At 38.3% G+C, this 24,263-nt stretch overlaps 1 protein-coding gene across 4 annotated transcripts in view; it reads right to left on the bottom strand.

Annotated features, from left to right (window-relative positions):
• Positions 1 to 24,263, bottom strand: part of SPMIP2 (sperm microtubule inner protein 2) — a 98,880-nt gene that overhangs the window by 52,638 nt on the left and 21,979 nt on the right. For all 4 annotated transcript variants that reach the window (XR_013555108.1, XM_078445649.2, XM_078445648.1 and 1 more), the window contains exon 2: positions 6,144 to 6,376. Coding sequence is in view for 3 of the 4 variants with exons in the window: in XM_078445649.2 (XP_078301775.1) it covers positions 6,144 to 6,376 (233 nt within the window). In the remaining variant the exon portion in view is untranslated. The remainder of the gene's footprint in view (positions 1 to 6,143; positions 6,377 to 24,263) is intronic.

The following is a 24,263-nucleotide window of genomic DNA, read 5'->3' on the forward strand; positions in this document are numbered from 1 at the left end:
ATGTTGTACCTGAATGGTAGGGGGAACTATAATCCTAAATTGATAATAGTTAGATTAGACTAGAATTTCTCCCAAAGATCTTCAAAAGCCAGGATAAGTGCCAGATTTAGAAAACAGATGTCCTGGTATTTTAGCCACTTGTGCTGGGGGGGATTAGATGGCGCCCAAGTCTCAATTCGTTGACGATATAGTTAAAGGAGGCGGGCCTTCGAGTTAAACCACAGGTTTACTAGAACCCATTCTCATTTATACAGTCTTTTCTTAGCTTTGTATTTCTCTATCATCATCAAATGATATTTGTTGAAAACCAATGGCCTTTGCTTAATTGCTAACTTTAGGTAGTGTGATTTAAAAAAAAAAAATATGTTTACCAGTAGACACATACTAGAGATGTTATGTCAGGCCCTACAAAGTTAGTAACCACCATGGGATATTTTAAGCCTTCTTTAATTAAGGAATAAGATCATCCCCTAGGCACTAAATTACAAAGTTCTTTTTCTTTCTTTTTTCACATTTCCACATCTTAACAAAAGATGTGAAAATTAAGATGTATTTATTTCCCAGTTCACCAGTGGTATCTATAAAGTCACCTCAACAGGAGAGAGAAAGCCCTGTGCCTGGTTGGGGCACCAGGTCAGCAGGGTTGGGGTGTCCAGTAAGATATAGAGTGGCAGTGTCCCTAGCTACCAACACAGATGCTTTCCATCCCATAAATGTTATTCCTCATGGAACTGCTTTGAACACAATACAGAATGCAAAGCAGTGATACACGCCTCCCTTATTGTTTTCATGGTCTGTTAGAGAAAGGGAACATTAAACATAAAATTTATTTTCCAGAAGTTCAGCTACAAGTAAGATTTTATAAGGAAACTAGTTCCTTCAGTTTATCTGAGGCATCCTATAAAGCCAAGTTTTGTAAAATGGGGAAAATATAACATCTATGTATAAGGAGGTTAATGGTGTTAATATATTATTTTCAAGAAAAGGGAGGGTTATTTGGCCTCCCTCGTCAATGTTCCTCCTCCCTCACAGATGGTCAGCATGTGGCGCTCCCTCACAGAAGGCTTTCTGTGGTATCAGAAAATGCATGACTTTATACAGCACCTAAGGATGAAAGGTGTTAATGTAATTATTTTTATATTAAACCACAAACTGTTAGGATGCAAATAACTCTAGGAAGTATAAAGTGAGAGCTAAACACACACGCCCATCTGGAGCAGCAATCCAAAGAGGTGCCTAATTTTAGAAAAGCTATTTCCTGTTTTCCCTTTATAACTTGGTTAATAAAGGGAGCTTTATTATCTTTTTAAAAATCTTCTGTATTGATAATAACATCTGGAGATTAGGAGTGTGAGATCCTAGGAATTCTAATGAGACTGTTTCGGATTTATCTAAATAAACCCAGAGGTAAATAAGAAATTTGATGTGAAAAACCCTCAGACATCCTGAAAGATGTGATTGGTGGTCTACATAGTGATCACCTCCGTACCGGCAATACTTTTTCCCAGGTGATTTTGAATATTTTCTAGGATACTGTTGCATGAAGGTGGACACTTTGGAAGAATGCATGGGGTTGGGCTAGCACAAGAAAGGAAGGGGACGTTCACTAGGACCTCATTCTCTTCTCTTTTTTTTCCCACAATGCTGAAGATTGTATTTGATGATATGTTTTGAAGCACTACAAAGTGCTTATTAAATAGAAATTCAAAATTAAAAAAAAAAACTAAAAAATATCAAGCTATTTCTCATTATATCAAATATGTGGGTGATATCTACTCATAATTCATTTTAATATTGTAAATGAAGTCTGTGGGGGTGCATATGGAGCAGAATGGAAAGCTGGGAGAAAATTGAGAGAACCATGAAGAAAGAACTCACACTCTATAAGAGAAGGCAGTTGGGATTGCCGCCAGCCAGACCCTGTCTTACAGAACAGCGACAACACAGATGTGCCCTTCACATGCTGGCTTCAAGTCGAAGGTTCTGACTCCATTTTCTGTCATTTCACCTCAGGTGAAATACCGTACTCCTGCTAAGTAAGTCCTTGAATTCACAGCCTGGGTTGAAATCCCAGCTCTACCAATTCCTAGCTGTGCAGCCACGGACAAGGAAACTCACCTGTCAGTACCTCAGTTTTCAACTGTAAAATGGAAGTAATTACAGAAGCCTCCTCACACAGCAAATACTCCAGCTCTTCCTACGTTTACTTTCCCTAAATAAATACACAAAGAGAAAATGTCTAATGAAGCCACCAATCTTGGATTGGTCTATTCGCAGCCAGCAAGAAACACAATGTCTCATCAAAAGTCTGTTCAAATATCCCTAAAACTGTCACAGAGGAGACTTCTATTTCATGACACTGGAATTTGTGGCAGTTAAAAATGAGGCAGAAGTCTCAAAGTCTTGAAGATTATACTTTTTATTATATTATACTATATCACATATAAATATATTGATGGGTTATTCTAGTTCTCTTTATTACTTCCTATAGACTTTCAAGTTGTTATGCTCCATGATATATTGGTTGTAATATATGTTATGATTAATTGGTTTAATATTGTCTTTGGGATCACACTCTTGAAGAGTTAGTCGTCAAGCCCAGTATAACATTATTTCTGTGAGAAAACCAAATGACTTAAATCCTTTGGTTATGAGGTCAGGGTGGGAGCAGAAAATGGCCATCAGAAAGCCAGCTGATACTATTGAGGTTTGGGTTAAAGAAAGACCAGGAGAGAGGAGACGTGCCCAGCTAAGAAGGAGTTAGAAATGCCTTTCAGTTTAGCACGGGGTTTGAAACCAAAAGAATTGTTTCAATCAATGATCTTCATATATTCTTGCAGAAATGACACATACATTTTGGCAGAGGCTAAATCCATTTTTTTAAAAAGAAGAAGAATGTACTGCTCTTCCATCTAAGATAATAGCGAAAGCAATGATCTTTGCTGGTTTATATACACATGCATTGTGATGACATTGCATCGCATATAAAAGTGAGGAGGAAATACCTAAACATAAAAAAGATCCAGAAGAGAAACCCAATATTGTGATTTTTACTGACCTCTGTGATGTGGAGAAATTTTTCAGGTGTCACTCAGCCTGGAAGTTATTATCTTTCTACCCAAATCCAGATGATCTATAGAACCCTCCTAGTGCCCCAAATAGGAGAGACCATTGCCAGGTAGGAAGCAGCTGCCCCAGGCATTTTGCCAAGAGTCTAGTGGAGGTGCCTGAGTTTCCTTAGCTGCCAGTCTTCTCTAAACCTGGAGCAGTGGATTAGGAAGAGCAGCTGTTCAGGCTATAAACACCCACTAGGTGAAGGTTTGTGTTTCAAACCAAAATTCTGATCAATCGCAGTGAGAGACACTGAGGAGTCTCTGAAGATGGACTGAAATAAAGTGCCATCTTGATTGGGGTTATTATGGACAAGGATGGTGGAGCGATGTAGAAGGGGTCCACTGAAGACAAGGAACCAGAGAAAGAACAGGAGGTGCCTTGAGATGTTGCCCTAAATTACATCAAACTAAGGAATTAACCAACCACCTGGTGAGGAGGAAGGTGGGTTAGTGGCAGGGACTCTCATATACTCTTTGTAATTAGGAGCTCATTTTTATGAATGGAGTGTATGTGTTTGTATCAGCTGACATGCCAATTCACACCAAGTCATATTGCCCAGAGGTAGCTGCCTGAAGCATTGGGTTGATTAGGAATCTAAGTCTGAGGCTAGACTCAAAAACGAATATAGCCATCTGCCTTGAATGTCGAGAGGCAGCCATGCCTGGGTGTGGAGGGGAGCATTAGCAGCCTTGATGACAAAGTCTAGGCCTTAACTGCTGGGTAAATTACATAAATTATGGTTATTTGCTAATTATTATTATAAGTTATGGTTATTTGCTAATATGTACAGTTGACCCTTGGACAACATGGGTTTGAAGAGCACAAGTCCACTTATATGTGGAATTTTTTTGGATAAATACATTACAGTTCTATAAACGTATTTTCCCTTCCTTATGATTTTCTTAATAACACTTTCTTTTTTTAGTTTTAGAATATAGTACATAATAAATATTCCAAATGTCATCATCATCATCAATTATTTTATATTATCCTTAAGGCTTCAGGTCAACAGGAGGCGGTTAGTAGTTAAGTTTTGGGGAATCAAAAAGTATACACAGATTTTCAACAGTATGGGAGGTGGTCAGAACTCCTAACTCCTTCATTGTTCAAGGGCCAACTATAGTCATCCTCAGTGAATCTTGTTTTCATTATGAAGTTCTGTGTCCGAGGAATCCTCTAATATATGTTCAAGATTGTTATAAGACAGGTAAGCCTTTGAAAACAATTCCCGCCAACAAGCCAGAGCCAAGAAAGTGCACCAATGATAAGCAGCAGCTCTTACAGCTTATGCCAAAGAAGACCAGCTTCTGAGTGTGTCACAAGTTGGAGAAAGTCAATGTATGGTTCAGCCTCAATCTCACAGGGGTTAAGAAGACAGTGCTAACCAAACAGAGCAGTGATTTAAAGCTGTGTGTGAAGTATGAATGAAAGAAACAGAATAAATACCTTCCTGGAAGACTAGCTCGTGGCTGACATCTCTTTTGGATTCACAGCTTGCTTCAAAGTCCAAGGAATACATGAATATGCTTCATTTGAATAGACAAATGTGTTCTTAATTTAAAGATAAAGAAGGAAGGGAAGCTATCTACACACTCAAGATGGGCAGACAGATTGAGGGCCGTGTACGAGAGCAAGGTGTCACTGAAAGAGAGGCAGAAAGGCAACCAAAGTTATGGACTTCATTCCAACAAGCTACCTTGCTTGCTCTTCTCCCTGGTGGCCAGTTTTGATATTTAATCAAATGTTTGGTCTTCATCTTTCTTGCTTAAGTGAATAGGACACAGTTTAAGAACCTGAGCATTTGTTCTGTTTAAATGACACTGAGTAACATTAAATACAACAACCACAGTACTGAGAGCTGAGTTTGTCTGTCAACCACTTGCCAGGCATCATGGTGTATTCTTGGGTTCTCATTATGTAATCCTCACAACAAAACAAAAATACTATTAAATACATAGAGTACTTGATATGTACAAGGCACTGTTCCCAGCACTTTGAAAATATTAACTTGCTTAACGTTTACAACAGCCCAGTAAGGTAAATACTAAGATGCATAATGAAGACCTAGAAGAACAGAGGTTAAGGAACTTGCCCAAGGCCACTCACAGCTAGTAGGCAGCAGAACTACATTAGGATCAGGTGATCTTAAGACGTGGGCACTCCACCCACTGCCATGTGGAAGAGAAGGGAGCAGAGACACAAAGGTGAACTCGCTAGCTCAGGGTCACAGAGCTAAACCTAAGTCAGAGTCAGGATTTGAATCCGGGGTCCGTCTGACTTCAAAGACTGAGCTCCCAACCACTTTCCTGTACTGCCGTATGTTGGGACAGAAAAAGGTTTTTCTTTTGTTAGCTGGTACAACGTAATGCTGTACCATATTGCCTTAAGCATTTGAGAAATTCCAGTTATTTCACGACTGATACATGTTCAGTCTTCAGATAATGCAAAGGCCTGCCTGGGGAAAAAGTCTGAATTCTCAGATTTTTCTTCTAAAGTCACCTGGGTTCTCTCTTGTTTCAGAGGAGTATGGGCTCGTGCCTATATACACAACACCAAATGGAAATAAGACAAGATTTCTAAGCACCCTTTGGCTAATTACCCTGGCTTATTTGATACAAGGTCATTATCAACACAGTGCCTTTTAAAGATCTGGGACTCTCTAGGCTTGTGGATGATGTCCAGCACAGGCTTCTTTTAATACCACCCACTCATAATGCAGTGCTAGGATGGGAGAAGTACGTGTGAATGTCGCGGCAGAAGTGTGAATCTGAATGCATTCCAAAGCCAAACACAAATGCTTTTGGATTATGCACAGCTTCCTTTTCTTCACGCCTTTCCTCTCATGTATTAAAGGAACTAAAAGAGAATGATAGCAAGTCCATTTATTCACACATTTATTTTTCTGAAAAATTCAAATCCCATTATTTCTCAATGACAAATCAAGAACATGACATTTTCTATGGAAGGATCCTTAGAAAGGATTCAAATCAGAAACAACATGCTATGAAGAGCATATTTAAGAGCAATACCTTGATGTGAAAGCCAGTCCAAAGCCTTGTTTGGTTGATAAAATCATACTCTGGTATTCCCCAACCAATTTCACCAACATACTCATATTTATATTTTGCCGGTAAGCATCTGTTTGAGGCAGGCCTCCATAAATATCTGAGATCTCCAGTCTTTTCTAATGCTGGGTGCTTTTCTCCTATATAGGAAGTGTGCTGATGAATTTTTGGTAGATGATCCTTTATATAATCTGGGCCTTAAAAAGACAGAAAGACTTTTTTAAAAACTCTATACTTTATTCTAAAATGCATTTGTCATTTTAAATGGTGAACATAATAATACTAATGATTATATGATACTTACTAGGTTCTGGGTGCTATTACAAGCCTTTTAGATACATTACTCCATTAATCCTTATAATAACCAAATGAGATAGGTAGTAGTGTTTTCTCCAATTTTTAGCAGAGGTGGGGGGAATGAAGCAAAGAAAGATTGATTACTTTTCTAGAGTCACAACTAACAAGCTCTTCATTGCCAGACAGGCTGTCTCACAGCTGGGTTCTTATTTACCCCCCATCCACTGCTTTTTTTTTAGAACTAATTTAATCCAGATGTATCTTTATTTTTTTATTTTTTTAAAATGTTTATTCATTTTTTTAAGAGAGAGAGAAAGAAAGAGATAGAGACAGAGCATGAGCAGGGGAGGGGGAAAGAGGGAGGGAGACACAGAATCCAAAGCAGCCTCCAGGCTCTGAGCTGTCAGCACAGAGCCCCATGTGGGGCTTAAATTCACAAACCACAAGATCATAACCAGAGCTGAAGTTGGACACTTAACCGACTGCACCACCTAGATGCCCCTAATCCAGATATATCACTTATGCCACACTTGCGGGATGTAGGCCTTCAGACATTGGGGTGTCTGATCTAAACAGATAAAATCTTGAAATGAGAATTAGGAAATTTCCCAAATGTATCAGAAGCAACTGGAAAGTAGAGAAGACTCTCAGATGAGAAGAGCAGCTTATAACAGACGATGACCAAAGGCAGAGACATTTAACAAATATTAGTATATTATTTTATTTTTAAAATGTTTATTTTTGAAAGAGACAGAGTGTGAGCAGGGGCGGGACAGAGAGAGAGGGAGACACAGAATCTGAAGCAGGCTCCAGGCTAGCAGCAAAAAGCCCGACGGGAGGCTCACACTCACGAACCGGCGAGATCATGACCTGAGCCGAAGTCAGCCACTTAACCGGATGAGCCACCCGGGTGCCCCTAAATATTGGTATTTTAAATGTAAGACAGTGAACAAAAAGAAATCCGTGAATTGTGGAAGTGGGTAAAATACACCGAAATAAGAGAAGGTCTGGAAAGGATCACTTAAATGAACCTGGTATTGCAAGTTGAGGATGTGAAACATAAAGGGGAGCAAAGATCTACAGGAAGAATGGTAATGATTTAAAGTAGAAAGTAAGGGGCTGGCCAGGAGGAGTTTCAGAAGTCCCAGAACCCACATTGCTGCAGGATCATATGGACGAATTAGGGACACAAACAAAAAACTCCATTCCTGTTACCAGAAGTCGACCAAAGACGTTGGAGGCAGAAGCTATGTTGTGGTTGTGATGTCAACTGGGCCCCTCTTGGCCCTGTGACTCCTCTCATTTGGCTCTTGGGTCAGGGGGCTCAGTGTTTGCAGAGTTTATGGGTGGGCCGGGGCTTTGACCGGGTACTTGGAAGGAATGGTCAATGTGCTAACAAGTCTGTGCTTAGAGAAGTCGTCTAAACTTTCCAAGGTAGTGGGAAACATGAAACTGCTCATCAGATGCATGATTTTGGCAGATGTTTTCACAGCCTCCTAATCAACATCACTCCCCATGGTGCGCTGAGTACTCACTGTGGCTAATTTCCCTTGACGGATACACAGTGGCTTCACTTTTATTCATGTCAGGTTTTCACTCAGGTATAACTATTTTGGTAAAGAATAGAATGTCCAGAGCATAAAAAACCATTTTCTTTCTCAGTGTGACAGGTGTTGCGGTCTTACCTACAAAACTCCTGTCAGAAGGAATTTGTGCAGCAGGCTCCTCGGAACAGGATGAAATACAGAAGAATGGGGGTTAGTCTTGCTGAAACTTCTGTGTGTACACTAAGGCCACTGTTTTCCCAAATGTGTCATCAAATGCCACTTCCTTGAGTGCACGATGAAAATACATGTGTGTGGGGTGGGGGTGCTTTATAGTCAAAAACTTGGGGGAACACCGCTTGCTACTTTTGCCTTTCAGTTGCCCACAGCACATGAAGGCATATTAAAAGTTCTGAGAAGTCCTATGGTGACTAAACCTGTTTACACTTAGGTGACCCAGTGTTTCCCAAACTTATTTAAACATGGGTCTCTGTCAGTGCAGAGCCCAAGGTGGGGCTTGATCTCACAAACTGTGATATCACGACCTGAGCAAGAATCAAGAGTTGGACGCTGAACCGACTAAGCTGTCCCTGCGATTGATTTTTTAAAAGAGCCGTTACTTGACAGCTGAATCAAAAGCACTGGGTTTTAGATAATGTCATGGAAGGCGCACATACTCTACAAACCAAGAATATGTTTATGTGGGGGAGGGGGGGAGGGGCAGGGAGCTCCAATCAGGGTTCTCTGCGGCTTAGTCAAGTCACTGGACTTTTCTCAACTCCTGTTTCCTCTTTCGTGCTTTAGAAATAGCATGATGCAATATTCACAGCACAGGAGATTCCTGGGAAGACCCCGCCCTGGCCACCTAACTGACTCAGGTATCTGCCTTATGAGGCCGAGGCAGCTGGATGCCAGAGTCCAAGCTAGGCCCCCATTTCCAGCAGATCCCCTCTAGCCATCCCAGTGTTTACCTTACCAGAAAGCAAAAGATCCACATATCACTACCCAAACAGCAACATGCAGAAATGTGCTTTCCTTAATGAGACAGTTCCGCAGGTGTTTGGCTTTAAATGACACGCTTTTGTTTTTCCAAACCTCTTCCTCCAGGGCCTAGACTCTATGCTGGTTCTGATTCCCCGCTTAAGAGTGAAACTTCCAACTCACATGTGACCCATTGTCTCTTTAGTTTTCCTTTGACAATTATCATCTCTGTTCAGCTATCGTTGCTACATTTCTTAGGGTGTTTCTAGTTTTTTTTTCATCATATGGAAGCTTTCGTCCATCTTTCATCCTCTTCCCCAAACTCCAGCGCTCATTTGCCAACAGTGACGTTGGCAGCTCCTGGGTTAATAAGTCTCTCACCTGCCCATCTTCTTTAAAGTTCTCTTTTGCGTCTGAAGACTTGTCTAGTGGGACAACTAGCAGCTATAGTGCTTACACAGAGCTGCCCAACTTCTGTCAGTCAGTCCTAACTCTTCCTCCCCTGTGACAGCCACATTGTGATGGGAGGAGATGTACTTCCATTAAAACCTGTACCAGGCTTCGGGGCTCCACGTTTCTTATTCGTCCTGCCCTGGAAAAACTGTATGCCCTTTCCCTCTCCCCTTTACATGTGCCCAACAGTACTTGCTTATTTGTACTGAAATTCTAAAGTTACAGTTAAGGATATGGTTTTGAAGTTAAACTACTGTAGGTTCAAATCCTCGCTTTGTCTGAGGCTGGCCTTTTTTTTTTTTTTTTCTTTTTTTTAAATTTACATCCAAGTTAGTTAGCATATAATGCAACAATGATCTCAGGAGTAGATTCCTTAGTGCCCCTTACCCATTTAGCCCATCCCCCCTCCCACACCCCCTCCAGTAACCCTCTGTTTGTCCTCATATTTAAGAGTCTCTTATGTTTTGTCCCCCTCCCTGTTTTTATATTCGTTTTGCTTCCCTTCCCTTGTGTTCATCTTGTCTGTGTCTTAAAGTCCTCAATGAGTGAAGTCATTATGATATTTGTCTTTCTCTGGCTGGCTAATTTTGCTTAGCATAATACCCTCCAGTTCCATCCACGTAGTTGCAAATGGCAAGATTTCATTCTTTTTGATTGCTGAGTAATACTCCATTGTATATATATACCACATCTTCTTTATCCATTCATCCATCGATGGACATTTGGGCTCTTTCCATACTTTGGCTATTGTTGATAGTGCTGGTGTAAACATTGGGGTGCATGTGCCCCTTCAAAACAGCATACCTGTATCCCTTGGATAAATACCTAGTAGCACAATTGCTGGGTCGTAGGGTAGTTCTATTTTTAATTTTTTGAGGAACCTCCATACTGTTTTCCAGAGTGGCTGCACCAGCTTGCATTCCCACCAACAATGCAAAAGAGATCCTCTTTCTCTGCATCCTCGTCAACATCTGTTATTGTCTGAGTTGTTAATGTTAGTCATTCTGACAGGTGTGAGGTGGTTTCTCATTGTGGTTTTGATTTGCATTTCCCTGATGATGAGGGACGTTGAGCATTTTTTCATGTGTCAGTTGGCCATCTGGATGTCTTCTTTGGAGAAATGTCTATTCGTGTCTTTTTAAGCCTGGCCTTTTGACCCAGGGAAAGTTATTCAGCCTCTGAGTTTTAGGCCTCTCCTCTATGAAATGAGAATATTGATGCCCTCCTATATTGTAGCCATGTTGGATGGAGAGGAGAGAATCAATTTTATTTAAAGAATTGCTTAGCTGAGAACGTGGCATATAATATATAGCTAATATTATTATTGTTTTTTGTTTTTATTTGATGTTTTCTCTTATTACATTCCTTTAAAACATATTTTAGGAGCTTTCACTGATAAATGATTTATTCCTTATTGTGATTAAGTTCCAGTTCCTTTCCTGAGAGCTCATCTAGATCAGGGGTTGGCAAACTTTTCTTATAAAGACCAAGAGAATAAATAGTTTTGGCTTTGTGGGGAATACCGTCACTAACTACCCAACTGTCCCACTGTAGGGCAAAAGCATCAGTAGACAATATGTAAACAAACGAGCATGGCTGTGTTCCAATAAAACTTTATTTATGAACATTGAAATTGTAAGCTCATGTAATTCTCACATGTAACAGAATATTCTTCTTCTTTTGCTTTTTCCTACTTGAAAATCTAAAAGCCATTCTTTGTTCACCAGCCCTACAAAAACAGGTGGCAGGACAAATTTGATCCAGGAGCCAAGGTTGGCTGACCTGTGCTCTAGATGGTGGGAAGATGGTGGGCACTAAGGAAGCAGATTGCCATAAAGGCTGGAAAGAGCACAGACAGGCGAATCTGGGAGGTTTTCCAATAAACTTCATCTGTTTAAGCCAACGCTTGAAAAGGACCAGCTATAGCATGTGTCAGTAGAAAAAGAGAAAATTCCATCTCTGAGGCAAATGTCTCTTTCTGACCTCTCGCCTGCATTTACAGAGTTTCATTTAATTAATCAACTCATCCATTCATTTATTCTTTCACTTATTAAGCAAGTATTTATTGATCCATATGCAAGTGAGCAAAGCAAACCCCCTGCCTTCATGGGCCTTGCATTTCCTTTGAGAGGCCAGCAATACAAGTAAACACTCATTCATTATCTTTCATTTGGCTTATCACTATAACGTCCTAACTAGTCTTGGCTCTAGTTTCTATCCTTTCCAATCCATCCTCCACACACAGCTGCTTAAAGTGAACTAAAACTCAGCTAAAATAAATACCTCCTCTCCTAAACAACACATGAAGTGGTTTTCTGTGGTGCTTATAATTTTTTTCATCCAGCTTTCTTAGGATTGCTGATTAGTGTCTTCATAATCTGACCTTAGCTACTTATTCTTACATGCCTTCACTTTTTTCGTTATCAAAATTCATCTTTCAAGGCATATTATAAGTGATGCTTTTCTAGAAAACACCCCTAATCCCCCCAAGTCAAAATTAGACAAACACATGCTACTTTTACAGTAGTTTCTTTTAATTTCACCTTCCTTTTTATATCATATTTGTTGGATCTTCTCTATTTAAAATTTTTTTTTAATGTTTATTTACTTTTGAGACAGAGAGAGACAGAGTATGAGCAGGTAAGGGGCAGAGACAGAGGAAGACACAGAATCTGAAGTAGGTTCCAGGCTCTGAGCTGTCAGCAGAGAGCCTGACATGGGGCTTGAACCCACAAACTGTGAGATAATGACCTGAGCCAAAGTCAGATGCTTACCCGACTGAGCCACCAAGGTGCCCCTAATTTTCTCTATTTTTAAGCTCCTAGAGGGTAAAGGTTATATCTATAAACCCTTTTCAAAAAGTTTTTTAATTGAAATATATTTCATATATAACATTGTGTAAATTTAAAGTGTACAACATGTTGATTTGATATATGTATTGTAATATGATTGCCATTATAGTGATAATTAGCATGTCTATCCTGTCACATAATTAAAATTTCTCTTTTTTCAAATGTTTATTTATTTTTGAGAGAGAGAGAGAGAGAGAGCAAGCAGGGAGGGGCAGAGAGAGAGAGGAGAGAGAGAATCTCAAGCAATCTCTACACTATCAGCACAGAGCCTGATGTAGCGCTCGAACTCATGAATTGTGAGATCATGACCTGAGCTGAATCAAGAGTCAGTCATTTAACCAACTAAGCCAACCAGGTGCCCCCCAAATTTATTTTTAATGGTTGGAATAATTAATATCTAGTCAATTGGCAAGTTTGATAAAATAATAGAGTATCATTGTCTATATTTACTATGCTGTGCATTTTATCTCTAGGACTTAATTACTACTCTTTGGAAATTTGTACCCTTAAACATCTCTCTGCCCCACCCCCAACCTCCAGGCCCTGGTAACCACCAGTTTACTTTATGTTTTCACAAGTCTGGCCTTTTTGGATTCCACATAAGTGATATCATATAGTACTTGTCTTTCTCTGTCTGACCTATTTCACTTAGCACGATGTCCTCAAGTTCCATCCATATTGTTGCAAATGGCAAGATAGCCTTCTTTCTCATAACTGAATAATGTTCCATTGTATATATGTATTATGTCTGTAAAGTCTTAATTGCCAGCACAGTCCTCAAACATAGTTGGTCCTCAAGAAATACGTGTTGAATGTTGAAGTGAATGGTTTGTCAAATAAATGAATTTAAAAATTCCATCATAAGGGGTGTCTGGTTGGCTCAGTGAGAAAAGTGTGTGACTCTTGATCTATGGGTCATGAGTTCAAGCCCCGTGTTGGGTGTAGAGATTACTTAAAATAAATAAATGAACCTTAAAAAAATTCCATCAAAAGAGAGGAGGCATATAAACTCATATTAAAGGTGAAGCAAGCACTTCTTTAAGTATCTAAAGAGCAATCTACTTTCTAGAACTGCCTCAAATCCTCCTATTTTGGATTTTATGATATGACACTTAAGAGTAAGGTCAGAGTAAGAATTGCTTTTCACAACATTTATTTTTAGTAGTTAGAGGCAGAGAGAAGGATGAGAGCTCATAGTAATATGACTTCATTCTATAATATTGCCTCATGAGGCCAATTCTCCACTTCAGTGACCAAGATGAAGCATTCTAGGGAAATAAATTGAAAGGAATCAAGTGGTTCATGGAAATGAGTGTTTTAATAAGTATATTTGGAAACCTGTTGACAATGTGGGCATAAATTTGCCATTACAGATGCGCTATGCAGAAAAGCTGGACTTATTGGAGACTCAAGGCAAGGCAGAGGTCAGAGGAGACAGTGGGACTGTGAAACTGAAATGAACTCTTCTGGACACATCTGACATATGCATGTAGGGGCAAGGAGAGAGGAGACAATGCTAGAAATTACTTTGTGCCACTGCTAATGTGAATAGGACTCTCCAGTTCCAACAATTACCAAGAATGGATCCACGGACTGGAAAAATTTTAAGTGCTTTATCTCAATCCCATTGGTGCAATTATGCATTGGGTCTAACCATTAAATGGACTGAAAAGATTAAGTTTGTCAGATTTCTGAAAGAGCCAAATAAACATCAGACAAAAACATCCTTGCTATATACATTTGTTCTTCACTCAAACAATAAACCTCCTGCAGATAACCTGAAAACATTAAGGACAGCCTCCAATAAACTCAAACTGCCTCCAATAAATCCATGGGATTATTATGTCAATAAGGAAACTTATATGATAATTACATATAAAATTATAAATTGGAATTTAGGGTTATGACGAATTAGAGATTTCACCGGATACTTCTGCACAGTTCAGCCAATGGTTGAACTAATATTGATGGCACTCTACTGAGTCCCCGGAGCTGGGTCAGAGTAAAGAAAGATTAATAAGACATAACCTCTGTTTTTCTGGTTTTTCATATGCCGTAGACTGAATGACTGTGTCCCCCTCCAAATTCATGTTATCTCCTAAGACCCAATGCGATGAGTTTCCTTCCCATAGGAAGTTGGGCCTATGGGAGGTGATTAGGTCATGAGGGTGGAGCTCTCATGAGTGGATTTGGCACCCTCATAAGAGACCCCAGAGAGCTCTCTCGCCCCTTCTGCCATTTGAGGTTACAGCAAAAAACACGGCCATCTATGAACCAGGAAGTGGGCGCTCACCAGACACTGAATCTACTCTCACCAGGTGCCTTGATCTTGGACTTCCCAGCCTCCAGAGCTGTGAGACGAAATTTCTGTTGTTAATAAGTCACCCAAGGCTACGATATTCTATTATTGTAGCTCCAAACACACTGACACCATACAATCTAAAGAAGACCATGCTCATCTCCTCCAGGAAACATTGTCTGCTCTCATGACAGACACTGTTATTCACTGAAACTTTAAAATGCATTTTGATCTACGTTTCATGTGCCTGCTTAGGTTTCCTACTTTTTTCATGAATTGTGTCTTGTCTCTCTGCTTGTCAAGCGAGCCCGTGTTAGTTCCTTTTAAAGACCTGAACTGCCTTTTGTTTGCTTTGTAACTTCCACAGCATTCTGGGCAGCGCAATACACATGCAAACACTGTAATTTTTATTGGAAGGATGAAGTTGCTGTTATAATCCAAAATTATAAAATTCCACATTCTTCCCAGTGACTGCAGAAAGATGGCGGGATCGGAAGTTTTTCAAACATCTGTGGACTTGTACTTGGAAAATAGAACTGATAGACTCATTCTGACAAAACTTTGCAACCAGGTGATTCTCCACAATATAAGTAGATAATAATAAATAGGTTTCGTTGTGTTGTTTTATTTATTTCAAGAGATTGTGTGCAATCGAACAGGGAAGGAGAGAGACAGAGAGAGGGAGAGAATCCCAAGCAGGCTCCATGGTGTCAGCATAGAGCCCATTGTGGGACTCAACCTCATGAATCTTGAGATCATGACCTAAGCTGAAATCAAGAGTCGGACATTTAACCGACTGAGCCACCGAGGTGTCCCTGTTTTGGTTTTTATCTTGGGAACTTTTGTAGTATACACATGCATAAAATAGTCAATTGTATTATAAGGAACTTTTACCGTTCATGGAAACAGGCTCTCGATGTCTGTCTGAAAAAGAACATTTAAAATATTTACATATGTAGTACTAATAAAAACTCATTAGGGTACTGTAAATAACAGGAAATCCTTGGCAAATGGATTAAACAAGAAGGAAAATTATTATGTCGTATAATAAGGTCTTCTGCGAAATGAGGATTCTATGGTTGCTTAATCCAGTAGTTCTGTGATGTCTTCAGAAATGCAGGTTCTTTCCATGTGTGCGTTCTGCATCCTCAGTGTACCAGGTTGCCTTCAGGCAAGCTCCCCTTGAGGTTCCAGCGAGGCTATCAGTTCCAGGTATCATATGCAGATACCATAATGCCCATGAGGGGGGGTATGTGTTTCATCAGTGGAGAAGCCTTTCCTAGAAAACCCCAGATGAATTGCTTTCTCATTTCATTGGCCAGGATTGAGTCATTCATCTCTTCTCAAAACCAAGCACTGGCAAGAGATTTCAGTGACTAGCTTAGATGAGTCAGGGTTTAACCCTGAGTCATGGGAGGCGACTACAGACACCCAAACAAAATGGAGTCTTTCTAGAAAGGAAGAGGGTATACTGACCTCTGAGTTATCTGCTACAAAGCATACAGGGAAATGTTCCTCAGAGAAAAAAAAAAAAAAAGAAAGAAAGAAAAGAAATCCATTCATAAAACACACACATTTATGTAATGTAACTATTCACCCCTTTGCAATCAACTTTTAAGACACCATCAATCATTTAAAGTTTACCCTCCTTTGGTTCTTGGTCATGTGATAAATTATAATCTGTTTCAGTGTTTATGCTCTCATACTTGAAGATACAGCTTTACACTGAAATGATACAAAGAAATGGAGGCAAGCCATAGGCTCCATCAAAACTATTCTTTTTTTTTTTTAATTTAAAATTATTATTTTATTATTTTATTTTTTTTAAGAGAGAGAGAGAGCTAGGGAGGGGCAGAGGGTGAGGGAGAGAGAGTATCCTAAGCAGGCTCTGCGCCCAGTGCAGAGCCTGAGTCACCCAGGTGCCCCAGAACTCATTTTCCTAAAATGTGAGGGAGAGAGAGCAGTTGTTAATTTCTATTTAAATCCTTTGAGAGAGAGCAGAGGTTTGCAAAGTTTTCCATAAAAAAAAGAGTAAACGTTTCAACTTTTCAAGAGAAGTAAACTTCTCAACCTTGCCACTGCGGCGCAAAAGCAGCCATGGGCAATAAGTAAACTATTGTGTGCCTACATTCCAATAAAACTTTATTTATAGATCCTGGGATTAGAATTTTAATAATCTCATGTGTCACAAAATATTCTTTTAATTTTTTCCAACCATGGAACATAGTACAAAACCAGGTGTCAAACTAGATTTGGTCCACAGGCTATAGTTTACTAATCCCTGGTCTAGAGCACTTCTCATGTTCGCCTTTTATCTTACACACCTGCCATTCATATTTAGAGAGGAAGTTTCTGTGTTGATCAGTTCACAGCAAAAGTAAGTACTTAAAAAAAAAAAACAACATTTCCTTTAAATGCACTCTCTTGCATGAAAGAGTTCACTTTTTATTTGTACAATTGGTTCCAATAGAGTACGTGGCTTTTTTTGTATTTTGCTGATGTTAATTTGGTCTCATTTCACTTCTCACTTTGTGGTCATTGATTTTGTTATTATTAGTATTGCACATGTGACCCAGTGAGGAGATGCAAATATGGTTAACCTGCCAGTGCAAATAAAAAATAGAAGAATGGGGTGGGATACTAAATTATACAGATAGATTGGAAATAACAACATTAGGTAAGAATTACACTGGTTTTACCCCACTGGAAAGAGCTGAGAGGGTATGCATTGCTCCATTAGGGCTGTGAGTAATGATGGTAATTACCACCTAATCTAAAGAGAAGAGTGTAACTCACACTGGACTGGGTAGAAACAGTTACTCGAGCTATGGTGTTAAGAATTGTAAAATGTACCATTGACTTTTAAAATGTACCAGGTATGCTTCCAAAGAGAAAAGGGAAGTAATTTACTACTTCAAATGTAGACATCTATAGTAAGGCACATCACAATTACAGACATGTTAAAATGTAATTTATTAAAATAACACTTCTTAGCCTAGATGATATATGGCAATTTCCTTCTCTATTCCCTGGACAAACAGTATACCAGGAAAGGATCATCTATTTTAGATGGCAGAAAGTGATTTCAATTTAGACCAAGGCAATTTCAACTAGTAAGTGGTATTTCTCACCTTGTAAATTATTTAATAAACAAGTAGAGGGGTGCCTGGTTGGCTCAGTCGGTAGAGCGTATGACTCTGGATGTCGGGGTCATGAGTTCGAGTCCCACATTTGAGTGCAGAGATTACTTGAAAAAAAAAAAAACAAGTAGAAATAGCTAAAAGTATGCTGTAAGAAAAACATTGAGCCTGCTATTTGGATTATTGAGAAATATTTAATTGTAAAAAGCAAGAAAATGGTAATCAATAGCTAGGTACTCTTTACATTTGTTGTATCTTTTCTGTTATACTTTTAACCCTTTCTACTTGGATGGCTGGGGGACTCCTGCTCCCAGATAGTTAAAAAGATTGAAATAAAATGACTGCTTATTTATTCCTAGAATAGATTTCACTGGGCTGCAATGCTTCGCTTTTAAAATGGATTTGAGAACAGGTGCAATATTGGACTCACAAAGCCACATGATAGCAGACATTTATAAATTATAAATTAATTTAAATTTCCTTATCACTCCATATTCAAATGTCCTTTGGGATATGTTTTTCCATCCCTGTGAGCAAACATTTTCCTCTAGAATATACTTGGTATAACAGAAAGAGCATTTGGACAGGGAGAATGGTAACTGGGATTTTGGTTTTAGCCTTGCTGCCATTAGTTGAGTGAACTTGGGAAAGCCATTTTGTCTTCCTTGGTTAACCTCAATTTTTCTTTTTTTCAACAACTCTATTGAAGTATAACTGAAATACAAGAAACTGCATATACTTAAAGTGTATACAACTTGTTAAGCTTTATGTATATGTACACATGTAACAAGTTTGCCAGATAAATATAGGATACCCAGTTAAATTTGTATCTCAGGTAGGCAATGAATAATTTTTTTTTTAGTAAAAGTACGCTCCAAATATTGTGTGGTACATATACAAAAAAAAAATTCTTTATCTGATATTAAATTTAATTGAGCATCCTATATTTTTACTTGCTAAATCGGGCAACCCTAGTCATGAAATATCACCACAATCAAAATAAAGAACATATCCATCACCCCCAAAATTTCATCATGCCCCTTTGCAAATCCTTTTTCTCATTCCCTGCCTTTTCCTATACCTAGGCAACCAATTATCTGCTTTCTGTTCCTATAATTAATTGGCATTTTTTACAATTGTATATAAATGGCATTATACAGTATACACTCTCTTTGGTCTGGCTTCTTACACCAAACATAATTATTTTGAGGTCATCTTTTTAATGACACGTACCAATAGTTTATTTCTTTTTATTGCCAAGCGGTATCTTATTATATGGCAGACAACAGTTTATCCATTCACCTGTTGATGGGACTTTAGGGTTGTTTTCAGTGTGTAACTGTTACAAATAAAGCTGCTATGAACATTTGCATACAGATCTTTTTATGGAAATGTGCTTTCATTCTTTTAGGTAAATACCTAGCAGTGGAAATGCCGGACCATATGGTGGGTGACTAACTTTTTAAGAAACTGCTAAATTGTTTTCCAAAGTGGTCGAATCAATTTAATTTCTGCCCACGTGGTATGAGAGTTCTACCTTCTCCACATCCATGCAAATACGTGGTAGAGTTGGTCTTAATTTTTGCCATTCTAATAGGTGTGCAGTGGTGTCTCATTGTGGCTTTATCTTGCATTTCTCTAACAATCGATAACGTTCAGCATCTTGTGCGTATTGGCCGTCTGTTTATCTTCTTGGATGAACTATCCAAATCTTCTGCCCATTTTTTAGTTGCATTGTTCTCTTATTAAGAGTTTTGAGAGTTATTTACATATTCTGAATATAAGTCTTTTATCAATACGTATTTTGTAAATATTTTCTTCTAGTCTGTTCTTCTATTTCCATCCTCTTAACAGTGTTGTATGGAGAGTAATTTTGATACAGATCATTTTATAAATATTCTTTTTTAAGATTATTTACTTATCTGTTTAGAGAGAGAGAGAGAGTGAGAGAGGGGCAGAGAGAGAGGGAGAGAGAGAATTTCAAGCAGACTCTGCATTCTCATCGCAGAGCCTGATGGGGGCTCTAACGCATGAACCATGAGGTCATGACCTGAGCTGCAACCAAGACTCCACACAACCGACTGAGCCACCCAGGCATCCATATAAATGTTCTTTTAAGGATCATATTTTAGGTGTTGAATCTAAAAAATTTGTCCAACCCAAGGTCACAAAGATTGTCTCCTCCGTTTTCTTTTAGATGTTGTATAGTTTTAGGTTTTTCATTCAGGTCTATGATCCATTTCAAGTCAATTTTTGTATATGATGAGAGATATGGTTTGGAAAGTTCAAATTTTTTTGTGTGTATGTATATTTAATTGTTCTAGCACCATGTTTATAAGACTGTCCTGAATTTCGCCACTGAAATGCATTTGCTCATTTTTTAGTAATATATATTTCGCTAACTTATCTTAGTGATATATATATATACGTATATATACATATATACGTACATATATGTATATATACGTATATATATATAGTGATATATATATACGTATATATACATATATGTACGTATATATATACATATATATATAACAAACATATATATGACATATATATAACATATATATATATATAAAACTAACTATATACATCACTAAATAATTGTATACACACACACACACACACACACACACACACACACAAACATATACACACACAGTGGTATTTTCTTGGGTCCTTGTATAAAATGCATTTCTTACTGCAGGCTGCAGTTAGAATCTAAGTTTGAAAGCCACTGATATAATGCTCCCTTGAATTACTTTTTTCTCTATCCTACTTTATTTCTCCCCTCTGAGTTTATATCACTCTCCCTGTGTAATTTACACCCTGCACTTTCATTCGATATTTCTTGCAATTTGCTGGTGGTTTACAGCAAGACATTTCCTTTGTCATTTGTTTTGCCTCATTGGGAGACATCATGATGTGGAGAAAAGAGAAGGGGCCATACTTTTTCTGAATTCTATTTCATAACAGGCTTGTGGCCTTCTTCAAAATATTTACTGTTTCTCTGGATGAGTTTCTTTATCTGAAAAATGATACCACATCTAACAACCTCATACAGTTGTTGTAAGAATCGAGAGATATGGTACGTATCATACGTATACCATGCCTGGATGTATAACTGTCACATAACAGATGCCGGATGATAGATAGCTATTATCTTATTATGTACCTTCTGACCATTTCTGGTATTCCCCTCACCTTCTGCCAGGCCCGTTCCTTCTTCTGTGCTAATTCTATTGTAGCCTATACAAGATTAGGCCTGAGATGATTAAATGCAACACCCTCAGCTACTGTAGTGAGAAATGTTTAATGATATTACACAGGAAGTATCATGGTGCCAAACAGATGGAGATCAGATTTAATTTTAATCTAAAAAAGAAAAATTCTTCTCCCCCAAAAGAGACCTTAAAAATCTCCCTTCCATTGTCAAAGCAAACAGAAAAATACCCCTCTCTGAACAGAACACAGCTGCCTGAAATGCAAACCATTCAGCTAAAAGCACCAAGGCTGTAGATTCCCCAGAACCTAAAAGCCAAAAATTAGAATGCTCTGTGATTGCCAACAGGGGCAAGATTATTCTAACTTATACCAGAGAAGAAACTGTCTGGCACTGAAAAGGTATTCAGACTGAACCACTGTCTACTTAAGAGTTATTATCTGTCAAGTCCATTGCAAAGAGGAATGGATGGGAGACTATATTTGTGTTTTCTTCATTAAAAATTAAAAATAAGCAAGGAGCCACTCTATGAATTCCTATATTCCTAGCCTAGCCTGATTATAAATAACTGAAATTCTGGCAGCTAGATTGCCGCATCTAATTTTGCACTGTATCACAGTTTTCATAAATTTACTCATTTTCACTTATACATGGTAAGCTTCTAGCTATTCTTCACCATAACTAATTTGTTATTCATCCTAATGATAACAGTGACCTGGTATAGAGGCTGCAGGTCAAGAGTGTTTCATTGACGCCTCGTTCCAGAAATTTAGTTAAAAACCCATCAACAGGCGTGGCATTTGGATATGTGGATGTTCTACAAAAATTTTAATCTGACCTTCAACAGGTCTAGAACTTTCCAGTATGGTAGCCATGGCCATAAATGTCTAGGAAGTACTTAAATTCCTAGTTCGAATTGAAATGTGCTGTAAGTTGAAAGCACATATCACATTTCCAAGACTTAGTACAAAAGAAAGAAGGTGAAACATTTCATTATTACCTTTTAATATGGATTTCATATTGAAATGATAAGAATTTGGATCTATTGGATTAAATAAAACATATTACTAAAACTATCTCACCTATTTACATTTTCAAAATGTGGTTACTAGGGGGGCGCCTGGGTGACTTAGTCGGTTAAACGTCCAACTTCAGCTCAGCTCATGATCTCACAGTTAGTGAGTCCGAGCCCCACATCGGGCTCTGTGCTGACAGCTCAGAGCCTGAAGCCTGCTTTGGATTCTGTGTCTCCTTCTCTCTCTGTCCCTCCCCAGCTCATGCTCTGTCTGTCTGCCTCTTAAAAATAGATAAACATTTGAAAAAAAGTTAAAAAGAAAATAAAACGTGGCTACCAGGAAACTTTGCATTACATGGTGTACATTATACTCCTATCGAACAGCACTTGTCTCGAGTTTGTAAACTTGTGAAATTCTATGATACTTAAGCTGGGGGATAATTATGAATGTGGTTATTAAGATCAGGAATACTTGTTGCAATGTTTGTTAGAGAGGGCGAGGTCCTTGTGCACATAACTCACTGAAGAGTCAGACAGAAGCAGTCTAGAAGGGTCTATTCAGAAGACCAAAATGAAACCAATTTGAGCAACCATGTTTATGCAGGGGAAAAGTTAGTGGCTTTAATGTGTGGATAAGTGACCACACCCTGTCAATGCAATGCAATGTTCAACTTGTTACTCATCCCTGAAACCTGCCTCCCAGGTTTCTATAGCTAATTGCTCACATTGGATCCCTTTTAAGGTGAGATTACACTCCCTACAGGATATGTTGCACAGGCTGACATCTTGAGAGTTTCTAAGTTTTCACTCCACATAGCACTCACTTTGGGTCATGTTATGGCTTTGAATAAAACACTGCGTATGAAAGACGATTGCAGGCAATACTAAATGGTGACAAATAGAAATTCCCTGGATCTATACTAGTTCTAATCAAATAGATTCAAGAGAACTTTAAGGACAGATTTTTAAGTCAGAGAAATCACAGACTAATAATAACCTAAGGATGAGGTACAAATAAAAATTATGTTGGGGTGCTTGGGTGGCTCAGTCAGTTAAGTGTCCAATTCTTGGTTTCAGCTCAGGTCATGATCTCATGGTTCATGAGATTGAGCCCTGAGTCAGACTTTGTGTGACAGTGTGGAGCCTGCTTGGGATTCTCTCTCTCTCTCTCTCTCTCTCTCTCTCTCTCTCTCTCAATATGCACCTCCCCACCCTCAAAATAAATGAATAAACTTAAAAAAATATGTCAAGCATAAATAGGTCAATTTCACTGAAGCATAGAAAGGAGAACAAGGAGGGTCAGGCAATTACAATTTAATGCCATTGAGGCAATGTTTCACATTGTTTTCCCTAGCATGTCAGTGTTCTTTTAGTATATTTTTGTGAAAGTGTTGATGCTGGCAGTATTTTCTCCTAATATCTATTAAAAAATACTAAAGAATATACAGATTATTTAATAATGTCATTGTCAGTAAATTTTTAAAAATGCTGTTACTTGAGGTTTTCAGGACATTACATGGGAGATTACCTAATGCACAGCTAAATGATAGTCCATACACAAACATGCCTGCTGTGACTCAATTTTTTTATCTGTAAAATGGGGATAACAATATTTATGCGACAAATTTTTGCGAGAAATACATAAGATAAATCATGTAAAGAATTTAGAACAGTGCCTAGCATATCCTAATCAGTCAATAAATGTTAGATGATGATGACGACAATGATGAAGAAGAAGTGATATGTACTTTTATTTAATGATCACTGGTCTATGTTCATTTTCATGTTATAATTTTAACACATAATTATGAAATGGGTCAAATGTTGACTTTTTACAGCAAATAATATAGTAAGAAAGCATACTTAATTATCCACTTTAACTCAATAGTACACTTTATTTTCTTAACTCCATTAACTCCATTATTAAATTCTTTCAACACATTATAATTGGAAAAATATTGCTGTGGTTACATAGCTAGGACTCAAGAAACATTCATTAAATCCATGAATGAAGTTAATGTGGGCAATGTTGCACTAGACATTTGGTCATTCAGTATTTTCTTTCTGCTCTGAGTCTGTAGCAGTGGTTTACCGGTAAATGTTTTAACAACTGACTCTCAGAGGAAAAAGTTATGATTTTAGCATTTACATTTACCAATTTCTCTCGTGTAAATATTCCCACCATGGCCAATTTAAAACTACCAATGTGATGTCATTGGATACAGTGTTGGAAAGAGCATAGCATCGCCTGAGAACTTATTAAAAATGCAAAATCTC

This window comes from Panthera onca, chromosome B1 (genome assembly GCF_046562875.1).
Source record: "Panthera onca isolate mPanOnc1 chromosome B1, mPanOnc1 haplotype 2, whole genome shotgun sequence".
NCBI classification, from domain to species: Eukaryota; Metazoa; Chordata; class Mammalia; order Carnivora; family Felidae; genus Panthera; species Panthera onca.